At 38.7% G+C, this 19884-nt stretch overlaps 3 protein-coding genes across 4 annotated transcripts in view; 1 reads left to right on the top strand and 2 right to left on the bottom strand.

The window, feature by feature from the left end:
* Positions 1-3938: 3938 nt before the first annotated feature.
* Positions 3939-8100, top strand: LOC107599064 (G-protein coupled receptor 182-like). Its single transcript, XM_016290549.1, has 2 exons — positions 3939-4317; positions 4869-8100. The coding sequence occupies exon 2, from the start codon at positions 4872-4874 to the stop codon at positions 5946-5948; it is 1077 nt and encodes a 358-aa protein (XP_016146035.1). The 5' UTR covers positions 3939-4317; positions 4869-4871; the 3' UTR covers positions 5949-8100.
* On the bottom strand, positions 7428-14121 carry LOC107599046 (zinc finger and BTB domain-containing protein 39). Of its 2 annotated transcripts, none has more exons than XM_016290541.1 (3): positions 13904-14121; positions 10090-11604; positions 7428-9147 (listed from the first exon to the last, which is right to left on the bottom strand). In XM_016290541.1, the coding sequence occupies exons 2-3, from the start codon at positions 11569-11571 to the stop codon at positions 8254-8256; spliced, it is 2376 nt and encodes a 791-aa protein (XP_016146027.1). In that variant the 5' UTR covers positions 11572-11604; positions 13904-14121; the 3' UTR covers positions 7428-8253. The 2 variants fall into 2 exon arrangements, with proteins under 2 accessions (XP_016146027.1, XP_016146020.1); XM_016290534.1 differs by having other exon boundaries at positions 13863-14121.
* A 633-nt stretch (positions 14122-14754) lies between these two features.
* LOC107599465 (arf-GAP with GTPase, ANK repeat and PH domain-containing protein 1-like) overlaps positions 14755-19884 on the bottom strand; it is a 23977-nt gene continuing 18847 nt past the window's right edge. The window contains exons 12-18 of the mRNA XM_016291064.1: positions 19566-19703; positions 19255-19314; positions 18868-19016; positions 17779-17869; positions 17436-17658; positions 16251-16518; positions 14755-15667 (exon numbers count right to left, since the gene is read on the bottom strand). Coding sequence (XP_016146550.1) covers positions 15461-15667; positions 16251-16518; positions 17436-17658; positions 17779-17869; positions 18868-19016; positions 19255-19314; positions 19566-19703 — 1136 coding nt within the window. The 3' untranslated portion in view covers positions 14755-15460. The remainder of the gene's footprint in view (positions 15668-16250; positions 16519-17435; positions 17659-17778; positions 17870-18867; positions 19017-19254; positions 19315-19565; positions 19704-19884) is intronic.

Raw genomic sequence — 19884 nt, forward strand, 5'->3', positions numbered from 1 at the left:
AAACCTTTGCCTTAACCGCTTGCAGAACCGATTGTGGAGAATAGCAGAAACTCATGTTGTCCAATGCTTTAAGTGCACGCTAGCTTCACTTGAATTACGCAGCACTAGAATGTTGTGAGGAGGATGACAAGATAAAATACTTATAAAATGAAAATACACACACACAAACTGACCAGCCGGTGACCCTAAGTGTACAATAAGGGTCCAGATTAAAGTAGTAATGTGAATTGAATGCTGACTGTTTATATTGATAGATGGAGCACACCCTCGTCTCTTATTTGAGCTATTTTATGCAGTTAGCCTTAATGCAGAAAAGAGGAGTTTTGTAGTATGTAGTAGAAATATTCTACCAACACTGAGCTGATTTAGTATGAAATGCCTTATTGTTGCATTTTATTTATTTTGCAAATCAGTGTTTGGACCAAATATATTTTTCAGAGATTTCCAAAAACATGGTTTCTGTTATTTATTCATTTTAGGTTTGTACAATTGCAATTGGCACAATTACAGTATGTCCATAATAGTTGTACTTGAAATGGTATTTTTAGAGCTGTTTTAACACCTTAAGATGTTACATTAAGACAAGTTGTTACATTGTGTTCACATAATGCATGTAACGACTGTAATTACCAATAATGTGCATTCCTAAGTACAATAAAAAAATAATAATTCTTATATATTGGGTGAAACAAGTTGAGTCAACATTTACATATGCATTAAATTTGTATACAGTTTCAGTCAACATTTGGACTTCTACTATTTGTCCATTTGTTCATTGGACTGCCAAGAATTAAAGGGTTAGTTCACCCAAAAATGAAAATTAGCTTTTTACTTACCCTCGAAGCATCCTAGGCGTATATGACTTTCTTCTTTCAGATGAATCCAGTCGGAGTTATATAAAAAATTGTCCTGGCTATTCCAAGCTCTATCATTGCAGTCAGCGGGTGTTGCAGTTGAACAGTCCACAAGTCGTCAAATAAAGCTCACGCATTCATAATAAACGTGCCGCAGACGGCTCCGGGGGGTGAATAAAGGCCCCCTGTAGCGAATCCATGAATTTTTGTAAGAAAAATATCCATATTTCAAACGTAATAAACACTTTTCTCTCACTTCCGTTATCTGTAATACGGGGATCCGTTCCGGCGGAAGGCGTATGACGTATGCGCAGCACGCGCGCCTCTGAGATATGCTAGTCTCGCGAGTTTGTTTAATAGGAGCAAAGGAAGCAAAGTTTCCTTACTTTAGCAAAGGAAAACCAGTCTCCTCTTGGTTTAGATCGAAATCCTCCGACATTTTTCTTTGCAAATCTTCGGTTTGTACTTCTAATTCATGACCGGCGTTTTGTTTTGTTCTCTCTCCGCATTCGTCACTAATCACGTGGAGCCGTGTGAGGCACGTTTATTATGAATGCGCGAGCTTTATTTGACGACTTGTGGACTGTTCAACTGCAACACCCGCTGACTGCAATGATAGAGCTTGGAATAGCCAGGACAATTTTTAATATAACTCCGACTGGATTCGTCTGAAAGAAGAAAGTCATATACACCTAGGATGCTTCGAGGGTGAGTAAAACACAAGCTAATTTAAATTTTTTGCGTGAACTAACCCTTTAAGAAAAATTGATTGCAAACGCAATTTTGAAACAGTTTCATTAAAACTGGAGGCCATTCACTGAATTAAATTTAAAATGTAATTTCTATATAGCTCATAATAAGCTTCTATTTTTACTGTAGCTGATAAACTTGGAAAGAATTGAGGTTTCTGTAATTTAGCCGGGGCCTCCGTGAGGTCAAGGACAGGATCCACCTAGCCCTTTCCAGGAGCTGTGATTTTGCTGACGAACTCTTTCCTGTTTCACTAGCAAAAAGATGTACTCTTAACAATGGGGAGCGTGCAGGGGAAAAAAAGTTAATCGTCCAGCAAACTGCTGACGAATTCTTGTGGTTGTAGGAGTAGCTGGAACATGGAGTTCAGGGCGTCACATTCTCCTCAAGCCTTCAGGGCGTCACATTCTCCTCCTCATACTGTGCTGGGTTAAGGTCATATTTTACCCTCAGTTAAGTAGGTTAGCACATTCCAGAGCAGTATTAGAGTAAAAGCCAATCATAAATTAAATATACATAGAAAACTGAGGGTCAATATTCATACATTTAAAAGTGAAAAGTACAAAATAGGCCTCATTTTGAACCAATAGTCTCTGATTTATTTCAATAACTTTTTTGATTTTGATTTAGCAGATACTGCTAATATTTTTGTAGTGTATGTGCACTTTCTGGCATTGCATATTCAGATGACCTATACTACATTTGCCAAAACATGTAGTATACAAAAGAGCATTTGAGCAAAATGATCCCATAAAGCAATGTGCTTGGCCCGACCTTCCATTTCCAAATAATGAACTATAATATCAGCCATGATTTTTACCACTTTTTTGTTTACTCTTATTTCATTGGACTGCCAAGAATTAAGAAAAATCGATTACAAATGCAATTTTGAAACAGTTTCATTAAAACTTGAGGCCATTCACTGAATTAAATGCACCCTAGCAAGGTCACCTGTATGATGTTACTGTAACATACAAATGTTTGAATTATCAGTCGATGCTTGTTTAAGAAATATTTTTCAGTATGCAGTGTAGTGCATATTTTTCAGTGAGCTAGTATTTAATTCTGAACAGCCATATACACAGGAATATATTTTTACATTTGTAAACACGTATGTAATTGCCCATTGAAGTGATTTGTTTATTGTATAATTCACATAATTTGTTCTACTCATATTTCATGAATTATGCCCTTTGTTGCTGACAGACTTGCTATAAATGTCATTTTTAACCCGAGTCGTGCGGTACTGCTAAGAGAGTGTTCAAAAATGTCTAAACACTGAAGCCAACCCAAGCAAGCAATCAACCCAACAACAACATTTCAAACATTTGTTCTTTGAAGCCAAAAGCTGCTAGGTAGAAATGGATGTCTTTAAATCAGATTAGATTAGGAGTCAGTTTGTTGTGTTCTCGAGTGTGTGCACTTCTGGAGCAGTTGCTGAAATTGTCAGAGGGGGATGATGGGGGTGTTGTGAGGGGGGTTTGATGTACAGCTGGCATCCTACCTCTCTTGCTCTGCCTGCCACTCACTGCCCCTTCGACCACGAAAGCAGTTCCTGCCATTGTCCTGCTGGGGGCTGTGTTTTTTCAGCATATCAAGCACAAACCAGCTAAAAAAAAAATTCCTTTTAGACTTTCAGAGCTGTGAAAAGATTCTCTGGAAAGAAAAAAACCATACAGGTTTATCTTTCTCTTTTCGTGTTCAGATCAAAGCTGTCAATCCACATATATCTAAATAATTCGCAGTTGAGCTGTGGTGCAGCAAGCTAAATAATTCATAATCATAAATGAAAGGCACCTATTGTTAATAAAACAAACTTGAACTTGAACCAGTTTCTGGTTTCCTAAAATAACCACACAACTTATTTATAATACATTTTTGTGATGTTTATTTACAGTTGTTGTTGTTTTTTCAATTCAAAACCCATTTGCTTTAGAGGCAGAATTTAAATTCCATATTGTAGTATTGATAATATTGCTTCTTAATTATAAATTGTTTGTTTTTGCCTAATTTGCATGTAGATCAAATGAATATGCTAATGTAAATCCTAACTATCCAATATCCACTTTATTTAAAAATGCTACTTAAGTGCTAAATTTAGATTGAGATAAAATGCAAGAGATGCACTGCAGTTGTTTAAAACAGTGAATATCACCCCAAACACACTAGCAGACCTCACACAACCTTTCCTAAAGTTGATTTTTTTTGTTTATAACACAACATTGGCTGAATTCTTAATGCTTTTAGCAACCAATGTGCCTGCTCATTAGTACAGATTTGCTGTGCTTTGAGTAACGTGTAACATATGCACCCTGGAGCTTGTTTTAATCCTTATTTTGTTGTTGCACCACACCCTTGTGCAACTACTTTAATTCCCTCTTGGCTCCATGCGTTGTTTAGACCAGTGCTCTGAGAAAAACAAACATTCTCTCTGGTTATATGAATGATATTATCTGCAGTCAAAAGATTCTTGGAGTCTTTCCTATCGGATTCAACCCCCTCCTGTCCTGTGAGGATGTCCTGTCAGTGTGACGGTGGAGCAACCAGGCGCCTGAGAGGGAGAGGGTAGAGCTTATTTTGCCCTACAGCCCAATGTATGGCTAGATCCCACACTACGTTCCAGTCGAGCAAAGCCTCCAGTGATATTTCTCCAGGACTGCTTCTACCAAGGGCTCAACCCTGAGAGCCTCATCTGCGGTAACCACATAGCAAGGTATGTCTCCTAACCCTTTGTCATATGGAAAACAAGAAGACTTTGATTAGCACTGATACCTGGTGTAATTGCTGGGGTTATGTTGACTTGAATTTTCAAATTGGGGAACAAGAACCTAATAATACATTTGGTGCCAAAAGAGCAGGGGTGGGCAACTCTGGCCCTTAAGTTCTACTCTTAAAACTTGCTGAGCTGGAAAAAAAGAGACGGCTTTTAGGGGAAAATGCCTTGCATGTAATCCTCTGACAGCAGGGGTGGACAACTCTGGCCCTCAAGGTCCACTTTCCAGCAGAGTTTAGCTGCAACCCTAATCAAACCCGAAAAATCTAAACCAAAGTCTTCAGGATTACTTGGAGAATTTCAGGTAGGTATGTTTAGGGTTGGAGCTAAATTCTGCAGGACAGAGCATTTGTCCACTTTTAGATGATTTTGTATCAGACATTTTTTGCCTTTCCCAGCTCGGCAAGTACAATACTTATTTACTTGTGCAATAGCTCAAGGTAATCCTTGTAAACATCCTTTTAACAAACTCTTTGTCTTTCCGTCTGCAGAACATGACGTACGATCTACACAACTCGTCGTACGACTTCTACAACGGCACGCCGTGGTTTGTCTACGACTGCACCATCCACCTAGATCCGGATGGCCGACGGATCACACTTTTCCTCCTTTACCTAGTGCTCTTCATGGTAGGGTTGGCCGAAAACACCCTGGTGGTGTGGGTGAACTGGCGAAGGCGTCATTCGGCGAACGGCGTGCTGTTCTGCATCATCAACGTGAGCTTGTCCGACTTGATGGTGATCTTCACCATGCCCTTCTTCATGCTGGAGGTGACCTTGGACAAGGTTTGGCTGTGGGGCCGGTTCCTTTGCAAGGTCACGCACCTTGTATATGTCATAAACTTCTACAGTAGCTCCTTCTTCCTGGCCTTCATGACCTTGGAGCGATACCTGTCCCTGACGCGACCCAACAAGCCCGCCTGCTTTCCGACGCAGCACAAACGCCGCTGGTTTCTCTGCGCTGGGATCTGGCTCCTGTCGCTTGTGCTGGCCTTGCTAGAAAACGTCCACGTTGACTTGTTGGAGTGGGACGAACCAGGCTGCTACTTGGTTCCTGAGCAGTACTACACAGAGTGGTTCGTGTCGGTTTCCTTCCTCTGCCTGATATTCCAGTTCCTGGGTCCGGCGTCTGTCATCATCACCTGCAACGTCCTGATCGCCCGAGCCATCCGCACAGTCCCGGACATCCAGAATCGCCGGGACGTGTGGTTGGTGCACATGTACTCACTGGTCTTTGTGGCCTGCTGGCTACCGTACCATTTGGTGTTGTTCTTGTTGACAGTGGACGATCTGGACCCGCACCTGTTCTCCTGCAACATGGTCGGGGTGCTGTACTTCTCTTTTAGCCTTGTGCAATGCTTGTCGCTCTTTCACTGCATTGCCAACCCAATCCTCTACAACTTCCTCAGTAAGAGCTTCCGCAACAATCTAATAAATGCAGTGATCAGCCGCATCTCTTTACCGCCGACCAGTGCGCCAACTAACGCTGTAGCCGACAATGCAGGGATAACGGCAGTAAAAGAGCGGAAGCTCAGTAACGCCAGCACGAGTCACTCCGACATTGGCGCGTGAAGAGGGAAACTCCTAAATGACGATTTGGTGAAACACAGCACATGAATGTGCTACGAAAGAAATGGCCTTGTTGAGGCCATTGTTTTTGGTCAGTTGCCTGGTAACTAGCCATATTTTCTCCTGTTTTTCTCACCTCAGTATTGCTAACAGTGCAAGGAAGGAAATATTGTCAACCTTTCGTAACCTTTATTTCCACCGGTTCCTATTGTTCTATCTAGGAACTAATAAAAGCTCTGTCCACATGCCAGTATTTGTACAAAGACTGTTTTGATTGTTCTGCTCAACAAAAACGTTCACTTAGCTGCCCATATGCGCAATCACAACACCTAGAGCTGTTTTATTGGCCTTTGAGCTCAGCAACTTACGTGTACATATTGTGGATGTGATGTCATGGGAAAAAAATTTGAATAAATTTTTTTTAAACAGGTTTGAGTGAAAGTGGCAAATCGTGTAGGCTAATACCAATTCTTGTTGGCATGTGCTGCTCCAATGACAAAAAAAATTCCACTATAGAAATGTATGTTGGATATAAATACGCTGTATTTAACATTGATAAGTAGTGGTGCTGTGTTAAAATTATGTGAATATGGCCAAAATGTAACTGTTAAAAAGACAAGACTCTGGGAAGTTTCGTAAGTACTGATTTTATTCAGAACATAAGTACAGAATTCATTTCTGATAGTGACACTGAACATGAATAAATCATATAAATAACACTGAAGTAATATAAGGCAATTGTGTCATGTTGAAAATAAAATGTAGTATCAAGTCAAGATATTAACAGTTTTATGATCACAACATCAGCTGCAAACCGTGGCAAAGCACTGGCAATGCGCATTTTTTTCCTAAAAATAAAACTGATTGACTGATAAAAATGTTAAAACCAGGCATTTTATAAGGTTCAGCCGGTATTTTCTGTGCTACATTACAAATAAAGCTATACCAACCACAATGTCCCAGCAGTTTTGAATACATACTTTGTGGCTTGACCAATGACATCAATTATGAATGCACCGGTGTGCTAAATCCATTTTGAATTGAACAAGAAATTATTTAAATGTACAATGTAAAATTGTCCAATATAAGAAAGAAAAAGCATATAACTGCTGCGAAAATGGTACAGAAGAGCATCACAGCTTTCTAAAGAGAATTGTTATTTATTCATGACACAAAACCATTTGCACAAAACACTCTGATATGTCCCGAGTGAAGAAAGTGAACACTGCAATATGAACTGACTGATGTATTAGCACCTCGGTCTGAATCGCTTCTCTTTTCCGAATGAAATTATGTAAGAAGAGTTTTGCTTTATGTATAACATCCAAACTATATGATACTACATCTCATAAACGAGTAACTATTTCTAATTTAGTCTGTCAATGATATACAACACTACTATAAAAATAACGGCTATTCTATAAAAGAAAAGTACCGTTATATATTTTTTTTTTTTTTTTTTTAAAAGGACCATTTTATTTATATCCTTGACCTAGACTAGACCAGTGCTTTATTTATCAGAAAACATAGAAAAAAGTCTTGGTTTATTCTCAGCGTGCACTTGCATTGGAATATCCAGAGACCTTTAGCTTATTATGATAAGAGTTGCCAGAAGAGTATACAGAGGTAATCGCAGATCAGCACTTGGAAAAGCATCCCATTAAAAATAACTTAATTAAAACACTACAAATCAAAAGTTTGGACACACTTGACTGAATTTGTTTGCGGTGATCTTTAAAAATCCTCTGATCTAACTGCTTATACTTAAAAGGTTGACATTGGCTTTGAAGATAAAAATAACTTGTGTCTGTGCAAGAATTTCTTTACAAAACTAAATTTGTGTTTGGACCAGTGACTGAAAAGGAGCCAAAAAGTGCTGAGCACACATGTAAACTTCTTTAATAGTGTTCAAACACTGTCTCGTAATGTTCTTGGCAAAGGTTTGAAGAAACTACATTATAAGATGTTTATTTTTTTGATTGGTTTTGATTACGTTATTATTATTCTAAAATGTAAAAAAAAAAGAAATAGAAATAAGTAGGTGCGTCCAAACATTTGATTGGCAATGCAGCCTTGCTCAGTCTCTCTTGCCATCAAGTGGTCAAGTATCAGCACTACATTTTTAAAATAAAGTTTTACCTTTAATTTAGTCTTTTAAAAACAAGAATCGTTCTCATTCTGTACACGAACGACACAAAGACGATCACGTTAAACACTTCATTAAATTCTAAGTCTACTCTCATTTGTCCTCAACATACTAAGTAAGCGTGGGCACACAGTGTGACGGAGCGTTCAGAGAGGGCGAGTTTCAGGTGTCCATGTTAGGGACGGGCTCTTTAGAGTGGTCGTTATACATAAAGGTCTCCTCGATGTTGAAATCGGGTGGCAGCTGGTCTTTGTGGAGCTCCATGTGCGAGGAAACCATCTTAAGCGTGGAGAAAAACAGGCCGCAGACGGTGCAGCGGTACATGAGGGCGCCCGAGTGCGTCTTTAGGTGGCAGATCATGGTGGAACGGCCACGGAAGAAGCGCAGGCATACTTTGCACTGGTAGGGCTTCTCGCCCGTGTGGATGCGAAGGTGGTATGTGAACTCGCCTGAGTGTGCGAAATGCTTACCACAATACCGGCAGCGATACAGTTTTTCCCTAAGCCCTGTTCCGCCACCAGAGTTGCCGTTCAGTACGAGTCCAGCAGGAAACGGGGCACCGCCATGAGCCATTTTGTCCTGCAGGTTGAAGCCTAGGCTTAAGTTGTAACCTGCTTTACCTGAGCCACTCGCCTCCATAGGCGAGGAGGAGGATGAGGAGTATTCGAGGATCTGGTCTGCCTTGCGTTTGGCCGGCCATACCTGGCTGCCCTGGAGCTCGTTCGAATGCACGCTGAGATGGTAATGAAACGCGGTTTCCGAGCGGAAGGTCTGCGGACACAGGAAGCAGCGTAGCTCGGCCTGGCCTTCTCCACTGGTCTCCGGGCTGCCGTCGGCCCGTTTCACCGCCGCTCCTTCCTCTGTGTGTAGAGACAGGTGTCTTTCCAGCAGCGCGCTCTCCAGGAAGGGGCTGGCGCATTGTGGACAAGTGTAAATAGGAAAGAGGTGTGTCAGTGTGTGCCACAGGAGGGTGCATCGAGAGGGCTGAGACAGCTGGCACACTCCACAGCGTAATGTACTCAAGCATGCGTGGCTCTGAACGTGGTCCCTGACAGCCTGAGAAAAAAATTATCCATTATTAATATAACCAAATCAATTAAATTAATTGAAATACATTGTTAATACTAAAGTAAAAAATGACAATGGAATTTGGACTATATCATCTTTCTACATTATTTAGTAGTGTTGTCAACATAAATACTAAACAATAATAAATACTATAATATTAACAATATTACAATATCTCAAGATAATCTTACAAAAATGTGAGATTTGTCTAAGGGAATCAGTCTAAAGTCATTTTCTTCCTTTACCAAGCAAGTTAGCAGCATGTTACCAATTGAATACGGTTTTTTATGTTATATTGAAATAAATAAATAAAATATTTAAAATAGTTTTTGAATATTTATTGTATTATTTGATACAGCAGTTTTTATTTGTTCTATTACTTAGAAATAGTTTGTTTTTTTAATACGGTTTACTTGATTAAATACTTGAAACTGTAATTAATGCAGAATGTTAGATTTTTTGCATATTATTTTAATACAATCATATTAACTATATTTCTATATTTAAAATTCATGACACACACACACTACTATAGTATGCATACATTTTTTTATTTAGTTTTTATTTTTATATTTTCAATTTTCATATATTTTCAGTTTTCAGTAATTTTATGTGCTTTTGTCATTTTTATTTATTGCTTTTATTTAGCTTTAATGTATTCACTTTAGTTGTCAGTTTTAGCTATATAGAAATTTTAGTACTTATTATTATTTCAGTAAGTTGCCAAGTTTTTTTAAGTTTCTCCTATACTTACATATTCCTATATTTCAACTTCAACTTATATTTTTGCAATAAGTGGCCAAGTTTTTTAAGTTTTTCATTGAATATTTACATTTTATTTCAGCTTTAATTCAATTAACGATTTCAGCTTTATTTCAATTAATTAGGGTTACAAGTCTTAAAAAAAACAAACAAACCTGTTCCACTAACCTTAAAATCATTCACCATAGATTTAGCACAGATGGTGCACTGCAGTTCCCCTCCTTGTCGTTGGGAGGCTCCGTTCAGTTGGTCTGGATTTTGAGGGGCGCACTTGGCAGCTGACTGACGCCTGTGGTGAATCAGTGCGGATTCAGTCCGAAACTGATGCTCGCAAACGTCACAGGAGAAGAGCAAGATGCCCACGTGTGTGAGGGCATGAACAACAGCAGCAGCGCGGTCTGAGAAGGAGGTGCCACACACCTGACACGAACCCGTTTCCGAGAGGTGCGTCTCAGCGTGAGTTTGTATGACGGAGTTTTCCGCCAGAAGTAGCATCCCGCACGATTTGCATGGCTGCGATGACGGCAGTTGTCCGAGAGACGCCCCGTTTTCACCATTCTCAATGCACATCAAGTCCTCGTCGTCCTCTTCCTCCACAATGAAGTGCTCCTCCTCATCGCTCAACTCAATGATGTCCTCTGAAAGTGCTCGCCACTGATCGCCACCCTCCGTCTGCTCTTCCTGTAGTCGGTGCCTCTTCCTAGAAAGATCTTCCTCAAAAAAATCGGAATCTTTGATTGGTCCAGCAACGGCCCCCAGCTGCAAACTGTCCAAAGGGTCACTGGAGGATGACGAAGGGGCGCAGGTTTCACCTCCAAGCTGGGCTGAAGAATCAGGGACGGAACATTGCTCCTGAGGCCCAAATGTTGATTTGCTACCATTGACAACAAGCTGGTCCACTGAGTTACTTCCTCCATGCTCTCCTTCATCTTCCCGCTCGGTCTTGAGCTGTAAAGTCAGGCCAGGAAGAGTGTCTGTAGAACGGTTACTGTCCAAAGGACTCGGCTTGTTGGTCACCTGTTGATTGTAACCCAAATGCACCTGCAAGTCTTCGTTTTTTGGAGACTGGGTGGTCAAGTGGGAGCGATTCAACCTGCCATTCCTGCCTTGAGATACCGGAGATGGAGTTACAGGAGTGGGAGCGGCTGAAGACGACAACGAGGAGCAGGATGCTGCAGAGGACGAGCTAACAGACGCAGCCACGGCATTGACCGACACCATATCACTTTCCAAATCCCCTTCAGCAACCGGGTCTCCAGAGCTGGAGTTCTGCAGGTCAGGAAAGGTAGCATGGCAAGCGTTCACCAACTCCCTCACGCCAAGCCTTTCCGCCAACTCATACAGCACACCCACATCGATCAAGTCCGTGAAAATCTCACCCGTGTAGATAAAAGTCAAGACCTTCTCGAAATTGGCAGCAGAAACAAAGTCCAGAGAGAAGGTGGTGGGAACGGCACCCTGGTTGCTGGAACCTCTGGAGAAGAGGCTGCTAAAGTGCGTGCAAGAGCACGCCAACACCACGCGATGAGCCGGGAAGGAACGGCCTCCGACCTGGAGGACGATGTCGCACAGGACACGAGACAGGCGGCAGCGGTTGAGCTCGGAGAGGAGACGGGCCGCGTGGCCAGAGCCCTGCAGCCTGATCCGCATGCCTGGCAATTCCAACAAAAGCCAGGATTTGGACTGAAACACAGAAGTGAATGGAAAAATGGATGAGATTCAGATACATTATAATAGCAAGGTGCATATTCTGTACTTATATAAAGTTATATTAAATATAACTATACAACCTCACTGTTTGAAGTCACTATGAAACGGCATTTAGTAATGTGACAAATCTGCACGTGACTTTTAACCATCAGGAAATGATTAGATCATGAAAAGTGGTCTTTATGGCTATAGCTGGAATATCATGTTAGCATACTACTCTAAATTCTGCTGCAGTATATACAGTGTGTATCATAGTACACTGTGCACAATATTCAATTTTCTGTATGCATGGAATAATACATATGTTAAAAGCATACTACCAGTGTTGTTATTGTTAACTATAGCCTAGTGAACCAAACTGAGAGGCCATTTTGAAGGCTCAGGAAACCTTTGCAGGTGTTTTGAGTTGATTAGCTGATTGGCATGTCACCATATTCTCATTTGTTGAGATAGTGAATTGGTGGGTTTTTGTTAAATGTGAGCCAAAATCATCACAATTAAAAGAACCAAAGACTTAAACTACTTCAGTCTGTGTGCATTGAATTTATTTAATACACGAGTTTCACAATTTGAGTTGAATTACTGAAATAAATGAACTTTTCCACGACATTCTAATTTATTGAGATGCACCTGTATATATATATATATCTAATTTAAATAAAATATATTACATGAAATACTTAAATGCAAAGTAAATAAAAAAATATTGCCTTGGCAGCTAACTGAAATAAGTTATTACAATTAAATTATTATTAAAATTACTAACACTAAATGAAATAAAAATAAATATAAAAATATGAAAAACTAATAAAAATGACAAAACTTAACTAAAAATTTAAATCATTTCCAAGATGATTAGTGGACACCACTGGCTAAACTAATCATTCATGGTGTTGCGCAACAGGTATTGTGACAAATAGGTAACATTGTTGTCACATGACCTCATCACTTTGCAGGATTAATGTTTGAAATGTTTAGCATGGAATACTGCAAACAGTATGCGGTATAAATTATATACTGCACAGAATTCAGAAGGTAGTAGAGTAGTATTGTATTTTGAACACAACCGATATGACAAGCACTTGAAAAACAAGAGTACCTGGTGACCTCAGAATATATATATATATCTAATTTAAATAAAATATATTACATGAAATACTTAAATGCAAAGTAAATAAAAAAATATTGCCTTGGCAGCTAACTGAAATAAGTTATTACAATTAAATTATTATTAAAATTACTAACACTAAATGAAATAAAAATAAATATAAAAATATGAAAAACTAATAAAAATGACAAAACTTAACTAAAAATTTAAATCATTTCCAAGATGATTAGTGGACACCACTGGCTAAACTAATCATTCATGGTGTTGCGCAACAGGTATTGTGACAAATAGGTAACATTGTTGTCACATGACCTCATCACTTTGCAGGATTAATGTTTGAAATGTTTAGCATGGAATGCTGCATACTGTCTGGAATACTGCAAACAGTATGCGGTATAAATTATATACTGCACAGAATTCAGAAGGTAGTAGAGTAGTATTGTATTTTGAACACAACCGATATGACAAGCACTTGAAAAACAAGAGTACCTGGTGACCTCAGCCATATTATATAGTCGTTTTAGAGTCAGGGTAAGTCATTACATTTTGATGAAAGATTATGAAGACAAACATGATTTGGAATAAAGTGTAAACACAATATCCTGTACCTTCCTTAAAGTCACAAAACATTTTTAAAAACATATTTACAAAAACTGTAATGCATTTTTTCACTATAATACACGGCATTACACTGACTTTAACTTATGTTTACATGTATCACCAGATAGTTTCATCTCAACAGTCTCATAAATACTCACGATTCACACGTAAATTATACGCGAACATAACGTTACATCTCATACGGGTGTCCTAACAAAGACAGTCCAGATCACACACAAATAATTCGGCTTTTTGCATTAACACAATACTTGCTACTCCTTCATAGACACTATATATTTAAGCATGTATAGCACACAACTAGCGTGCAGTGAAACTGCTCGAAGCATTCTAGTTTATGTAGTGCATCATTAGTTTAGCCGTAGCTAACCGGTTGCCATTGGATTCCATTAGCAAGTGGGGCTAACTAGCACTTTAGCATCATCTCTCGCAGTGGAAATGAAGCAGACAGATGAGCTACTAGCTAGCACACAGACACCACATAACAACTCAAATGTTTCCTTACCCATGGAGTGCTGCTAGTTTGCGATAGATAAATAATCTTACTCGGTTGCTGTTAGCCGAGGCTGTCGTCCCTGCATAGACACTGACGGCGTCTCAAAACCTAGTGAGACGCCTAACGCTACCTAGAAAACTCTGTTGGTTCAGAACGGGCATGTAATGGCCAAAAAATGCTGTCTAGGTTAAAGAGCTCGCTATGTTTTTAAGCCACGGCCATTGTGTCAGACTAAAACAAACTGACCACCGAGCACTGAGAGGGAGCGCCTCCCATTGAAATCCATGTATTATTACTCTGGAAAACCTCCACATAACTCAGGAATGTTTGTTTGTCTATATATTTAATACAAGAGTGTGTTAAACACAATGTTTTAATAATATGATGAAGGTAGATTTTAACCAATAACACTTAAGATAGCAATAATATAATATTAATCAAAATATTATTGGACATCCCAAAAAAACTGCTTTAGTACTTTAAGACTTTTTTTCTTTAATTCGTTAAAGCTGTACAGTCACACTCTTTAGACTTTAGTCTGTACAGCGTTTGTGAACGAATTGCGGTTTATAATGTGTAAAAATGTTAATGTTTTTATTTTTAACATTAAAAAAAAAATCATCGTTAGTTCATTTTCATGTACTGGTTCATATGGTTCGTTCAGGCATCTCTATTTTGAATCGTGTGACTTTCCTGCGTGAACAGCTATTATTACAGTAAAAAAAAATATCTGATGTACATTTTATTAAAAAAATAAAAACATGAAAAAGTGGGTAGAGCTCAAACTATCCACTATTATCGAATCATGAATGCAAAATGCAAATATGTGATAATACAGTCAAGAAGTAGGCTATTTGGCAGTCTATACGAGCCCATAATACATACTACATAACACAATATTTAATTCCATCACTTGATATTTGTGTTGACACATACAGCATGATAACAAAATTTGAACCAGGTGATTTATCTGAAATCAAACAGGCCTTCGATGATAGTGAAGGTTTGAGGCATTAAAATGTGCTTTTTGATTTAAAAAGATGGAGACTTATCAAGCAGTGCCAAAGAGAGGTTGAAGATCAGAGTTTATTGTCTATAGTTTATAGAAATGATGCACAATGACAAATACTATTTCTTCTGAATATAAACATGTTCTTACATTACCCTCAGCGATGATGTCTGTTTTAAAGGACAATGGTAATGACAGTCATAATGGTAAATACACTCCCTCAGATTGCTTTGGGAAACTCTCAAGCTACATTTTACCATGTAATGCATCTATATTACAGTATATTAATCAGCATATTATAAATAATATTGCTTTTTAGTTGGTAAAACAGTTTCCATTTTTTGAAAAAGGCATGTTGAAATTTTGTAGCTGTCATTCTAAGCCTGTTCAAATATGGACAATTAAGAGTTTCTTCTTTTCTCTTTACTTTTTCCATTTTCTGAGGAATCCGCAAGGATAAATGTACAGTATATAAATACAGCGTTGTTGGCAATGTCCTCGGACAGAAATTCACAGACACACGGAACAACACAACTCTGTATGAAGAATTAAAAATGACCCTGGAGAAAATGTTTATATGATCATGAATGTTCATGGGTTACGAGACCCTCCTCCTGGAATTGACACGTCCGATACTGGTGATGCTACTTTTGCGGGACAGAGCAGGTGTCGGGGAGGTGGGTGACGTCTCACTGGGGCAGCCGTGTTGGAGAAGAATCTCAGCACACTCTTTGCTGCCGGCTTGGCGCGCCAACATCAGCGCGGTTCTACTTTGTGGATCCTTTGACTTCACATCACTGCCGTACTGTTGAACACATACAAAATTAAAATAAAATATCCATTAGGAATGAGCAAACAATGCGATACTGAAGTCCAACATTTAAAGGAATGATTCACCCAAAAGAAAAAATTCCTAAAATTCAAATATGAGTCCTCTATCCATAATATAGATTTATAATCTAGTGAAAAAGTCGTCTCAAAACCGATCAAGCACTGTTTAAGAGTGAAAGCAGTCCAAAGACTTTTTCACTGGAGGAAACATTATTATGGAATCGTATTTAAGCCGGAATCAATGGTTTAAAGTTAAAAAGCCTTAATGATGGAGTTGTTTCTTAAAAACACATAGATTTTCACTTCACAAGATATTAATTGATAAACTGGAGTTATCTGATTACTTGTATATTATTTTATCAGCTGTTTGGACTCTCATTCTGACGGCACCCATTCACTGCAGAGGATCCATTGGTGTGCTAGTGATGTATTTCTCCAAATATGTTCCTATCAAGAAACAAACTCTTGGAAGGCCTGAGGGTGAGTAACTTTTCAGCAGATTTTCATTTTTGGGTGAACTATTCCTTTAACTCAAAGAAACCGGCTCAATAACTCACCCAGACCAGCAGCTGTGTCATGACCACGTCGCCCAGCTGGCAGGCCGCATGTAATGCGCTGTGATGCTGCTGCGCGGCTCCTTCAGGCGGGATGTTGATCACTTCCTTGGTGCTGTGCGCAAGGAGCAGCAGAAGTCTGGGAAGGTCTCTGTCAATTACTGCTTTAAGCAACCAAGTCGACATTGTGTCCTCTGAACACTGAGCGGGCAACGGCGACACAAATGCCCGCTGTTCATATTTGGCACGGATCCACGACTCTCTCTGCTCTCTGAGACAAACACAAAGCAAAGGCCAAATTATTATCACAGTGGCTAACCGCATTAGTCATGATCTCTTTACATGTGTGTCACAAAGAAGACTGAAGCACTGCAACCTTGTTTATGTTTTTAGTTAATACTTAAAAAAAAAAAAAAGTCTTAAACAGTCTTGTTTTTTGTTTTTTTTTCCCAGAAAAAATATCTTAACAGATTTAAAAAATAAAGGTATACATTTAGAAGCAAATTAGTTTAAGACTTATATGTAAGTGAATATAATTGAATATAAGTGTTTCGTCTTCCATTAGGAGATTTGTTCACTTGCTTTAAGTATAAAGCACAATTTTATAATTTAATTTAATTTAGTGCAGTACAATATTGTTCAAAAGTTGTTGTTTTTTAAGTCATGATCTCTTTACATGTGTGTCACAAAGAAGACTGAAGCACTGCAACCTTGTTTATGTTTTTAGTTAATACTTAAAAAAAAAAAAAAGTCTTAAACAGTCTTGTTTTTTGTTTTTTTTTCCAGAAAAAATATCTTAACAGATTTAAAAAATAAATGTATACATTTAGAAGCAAATTAGTTTAAGACTTATATGTAAGTGAATATAATATATAATTGAATATAAGTGTTTCGTCTTCCATTAGGAGATTTGTTCACTTGCTTTAAGTATAAAGCACAATTTTATAATTTAATTTAATTTAGTGCAGTACAATATTGTTCAAAAGTTGTTGTTTTTTTAAGTATTTTTTAAAGGAATTAATTTAAAGGTATTACTGTTTTTACTGTATTTGTGATCAAATAAATGCAGCCTTGGTGAGCATAAGAGGCCTATTTCAAAAACATAATAAAAAACTTACCAACCCCAAGCTTTTGAACAGTACTGTATGTATTTATTTACTTTACTTTAACAGGCACTTTGTTGCTCACCTTGTTGCCTCAGGTGTCAACTTTTGGCGCCCTTGGGTGCAGGTTTCCCAAATGCTGTTAGCCATATGGTTGCCTATAGCCGCAAGCACTTTTGTGAGTTCACTGGGCCAGTCGTCCAGGTCTAGCGAGCGCACACGGGACAGGTGCGTCCCCAGGTTCCGGTGTATTCCCGAACACTCGATGCAGATTAAAGCCCCAAGATTAAGACTTGCCCATGTTGGATCTGACAGGAGACATAATGTTTTCATAAACTGAACGATGACAGAGATCTCAACATATAGTAGGCCCTACTCTTTGTTGTTTAGATTTTCATCACAAGGCATTATTTCAGGACCGCACTTACTTGGTGCTCCACAGTCCACACAGAGGTCGTTCCCTTTGGCATTTCGAATGGCCTGCAGGGCAACAGCTTCACTTTGGCTGTTCCTTCGAGCCTGAGAGTTGAAAATGAAGTCTATTATTTTGTAATATTGCAGAGGAAACTGTTCATATGTATAGTATATTGCTGCCTAACATGATTTATGTATGTAGGATGAATCAGCATCTTTTTTTGGTCTGGAAATAAGCAAATTAACCCATTACTGGCCTTTTATTTTAGCAATAGAAAAAAGTTTAAGGAACAGTTCACCCAAAAAATGAAAATATGCTGAAAATGTACTCCAGCTTAGGCAATCCAAGATGTAGATGAGTTTGTTTCCTCTTACAGATTTGGAGAAATGTAGCATTACATCACTTGTTCACCAGTGGATCCTCTATAGTGAATGGGTGCCGTCAGAATGAGAGTCCAAACTGATAAAAACATCACAACACGACTCCAGTCCATCAATGAATGTATTTTGAAGCGAAAAGCTGCGTGTTTGTAAGAAGCTAAAATTTTTCTCAAGTGAAAAAGCCATCTTGTCTGAATCAGGAGAGAAATATGTACAGATCAAGGACTGTTTACAAGTGAAAACAAATTTGTCGGTGGATTTTGATGTGAGGGGACAACAGGACATGGACCTTTTCACTGGAGGAAGCATCAATACAGATGATGGGCTGGAGTTGAGTGGATTACTTTTAAATTATTGTGATGTTTTTAGCAGCTGTTTGGACTCTCATTCTGACGGCACCCATTCACTGCAGAGGATCCACTGGTGAACAAGTGATGTAATGCTACATTTCTCCAAATCTGTTCTGATGAAGAAACAAACTCATCTACATCTTGGATGACCTGAGGGTGAGGACATTTTCAGCAAATTTTAATTTTAGGGTGAACTAGTCCTTTGAAGATTACTGGCCATTGAAAATTTAATGGACCTTTTTAATGGATATTGCACATAAGTGCAAAAGTGTTCTGGAAAGCTCATAAAGTTTGTGCTGTAAATATTTAAAAGATAGTTCTGATACCATCAGGCTGATAGGGATCGGATTCATTTTTAATTGCCCTCTTTACCTTATTTCTGCTTTCACAGCTCTGTAGACTTGCAAGGATCTGGCTTTCGATGGCCTGAACCCAGGCGTCCCTGTCCTCTTGACTTTGGGCTTCAAAATGCCAGCTCTGTCCTGTGCTCGATATGATGATGAAGTCTGCGCTCTCCTCTTCTGTTTGGGCGAGAGCAAGTTATTTACACGAGATCAATAAAAACACCCATCGTGTCCTCAGTCTAATGTATCGTCTCAGTATAATTATGTGTTTGAGAGAGACAGGAACACAGACAGAAACACTCAGACCCAATTGCTGTAATCTAATGATGTGACAAGAGATGGATACGGACACATACTGCAGAAAAGACAGCGAGACAGAGTCAGCTCAGCCCCTCATTTCAAACATTCAGGTTACCTGTTTTGTTAATGTTTCGCAAGCTACCAAAGCTTTTTAATTTCCACATTTTGCGCTTGGCTTGCGGTGCAAGAAATTAGTCCAGGGCAGCAGAGGATAAGAGGAAAGAAAAGAAGAAAAGACAGAGGAAAGAAAGAAGTAAAAGAGATTGTAAAAGGACCTTAGAGAAAGCAATTAATCAGGTCCACATTAGAAAAGAGAGGAAAGCAAATTCACCTCAACTCTTCACCATAATACTAAGAATGATCGCTTAATCAGTGAAACTGGATCATTGTGGCGTCCGGTAATCTTTCATAAATCTGATCTCTTACCCTCAGCCTGCCCAGCCGCCGCGTCTCCTTTCAAGTTAATACTTCTGTTTCGTTTTTTCTTCTTCCTGTCAGTCATTGGAGAAGACGGGATGTGGTCTTTTCCTAAAGGAGGACTTGTAGCCCCCTCAATACTCAAGTCTATTAAGATAATACAAAAAAGTGGCCAGAAATGTCAAAACATTTCCTGCACCAGATTTGTAACCATTCTGATGATAAATACACAGCCAAAATACAATTACATTTGTATTAATTAATAAATAAATAAATAAATATAAATTATTATTTATTACTAAATAATACAATATTATATATATATATA

This window comes from Sinocyclocheilus grahami, unplaced genomic scaffold (genome assembly GCF_001515645.1).
Source record: "Sinocyclocheilus grahami isolate Dianchi unplaced genomic scaffold, SAMN03320097.WGS_v1.1 scaffold13.1, whole genome shotgun sequence".
NCBI lineage: Eukaryota > Metazoa > Chordata > Actinopteri > Cypriniformes > Cyprinidae > Sinocyclocheilus > Sinocyclocheilus grahami.

Bases quoted from the DNA above. Each gene is read 5' to 3' on its own strand.
- LOC107599064 (XM_016290549.1), top strand. From the start codon at position 4,872: ATGACGTACGATCTACACAACTCGTCGTACGACTTCTACAACGGCACG.
- LOC107599046 (XM_016290541.1), bottom strand. From the start codon at position 11,571: ATGCGGATCAGGCTGCAGGGCTCTGGCCACGCGGCCCGTCTCCTCTCC. The intron at 9,148-10,089 runs GTTAGTGGAACA...TTTTTTTCTCAG, and splicing joins CTATGGTGAATGATTTTAAG to GCTGTCAGGGACCACGTTCA.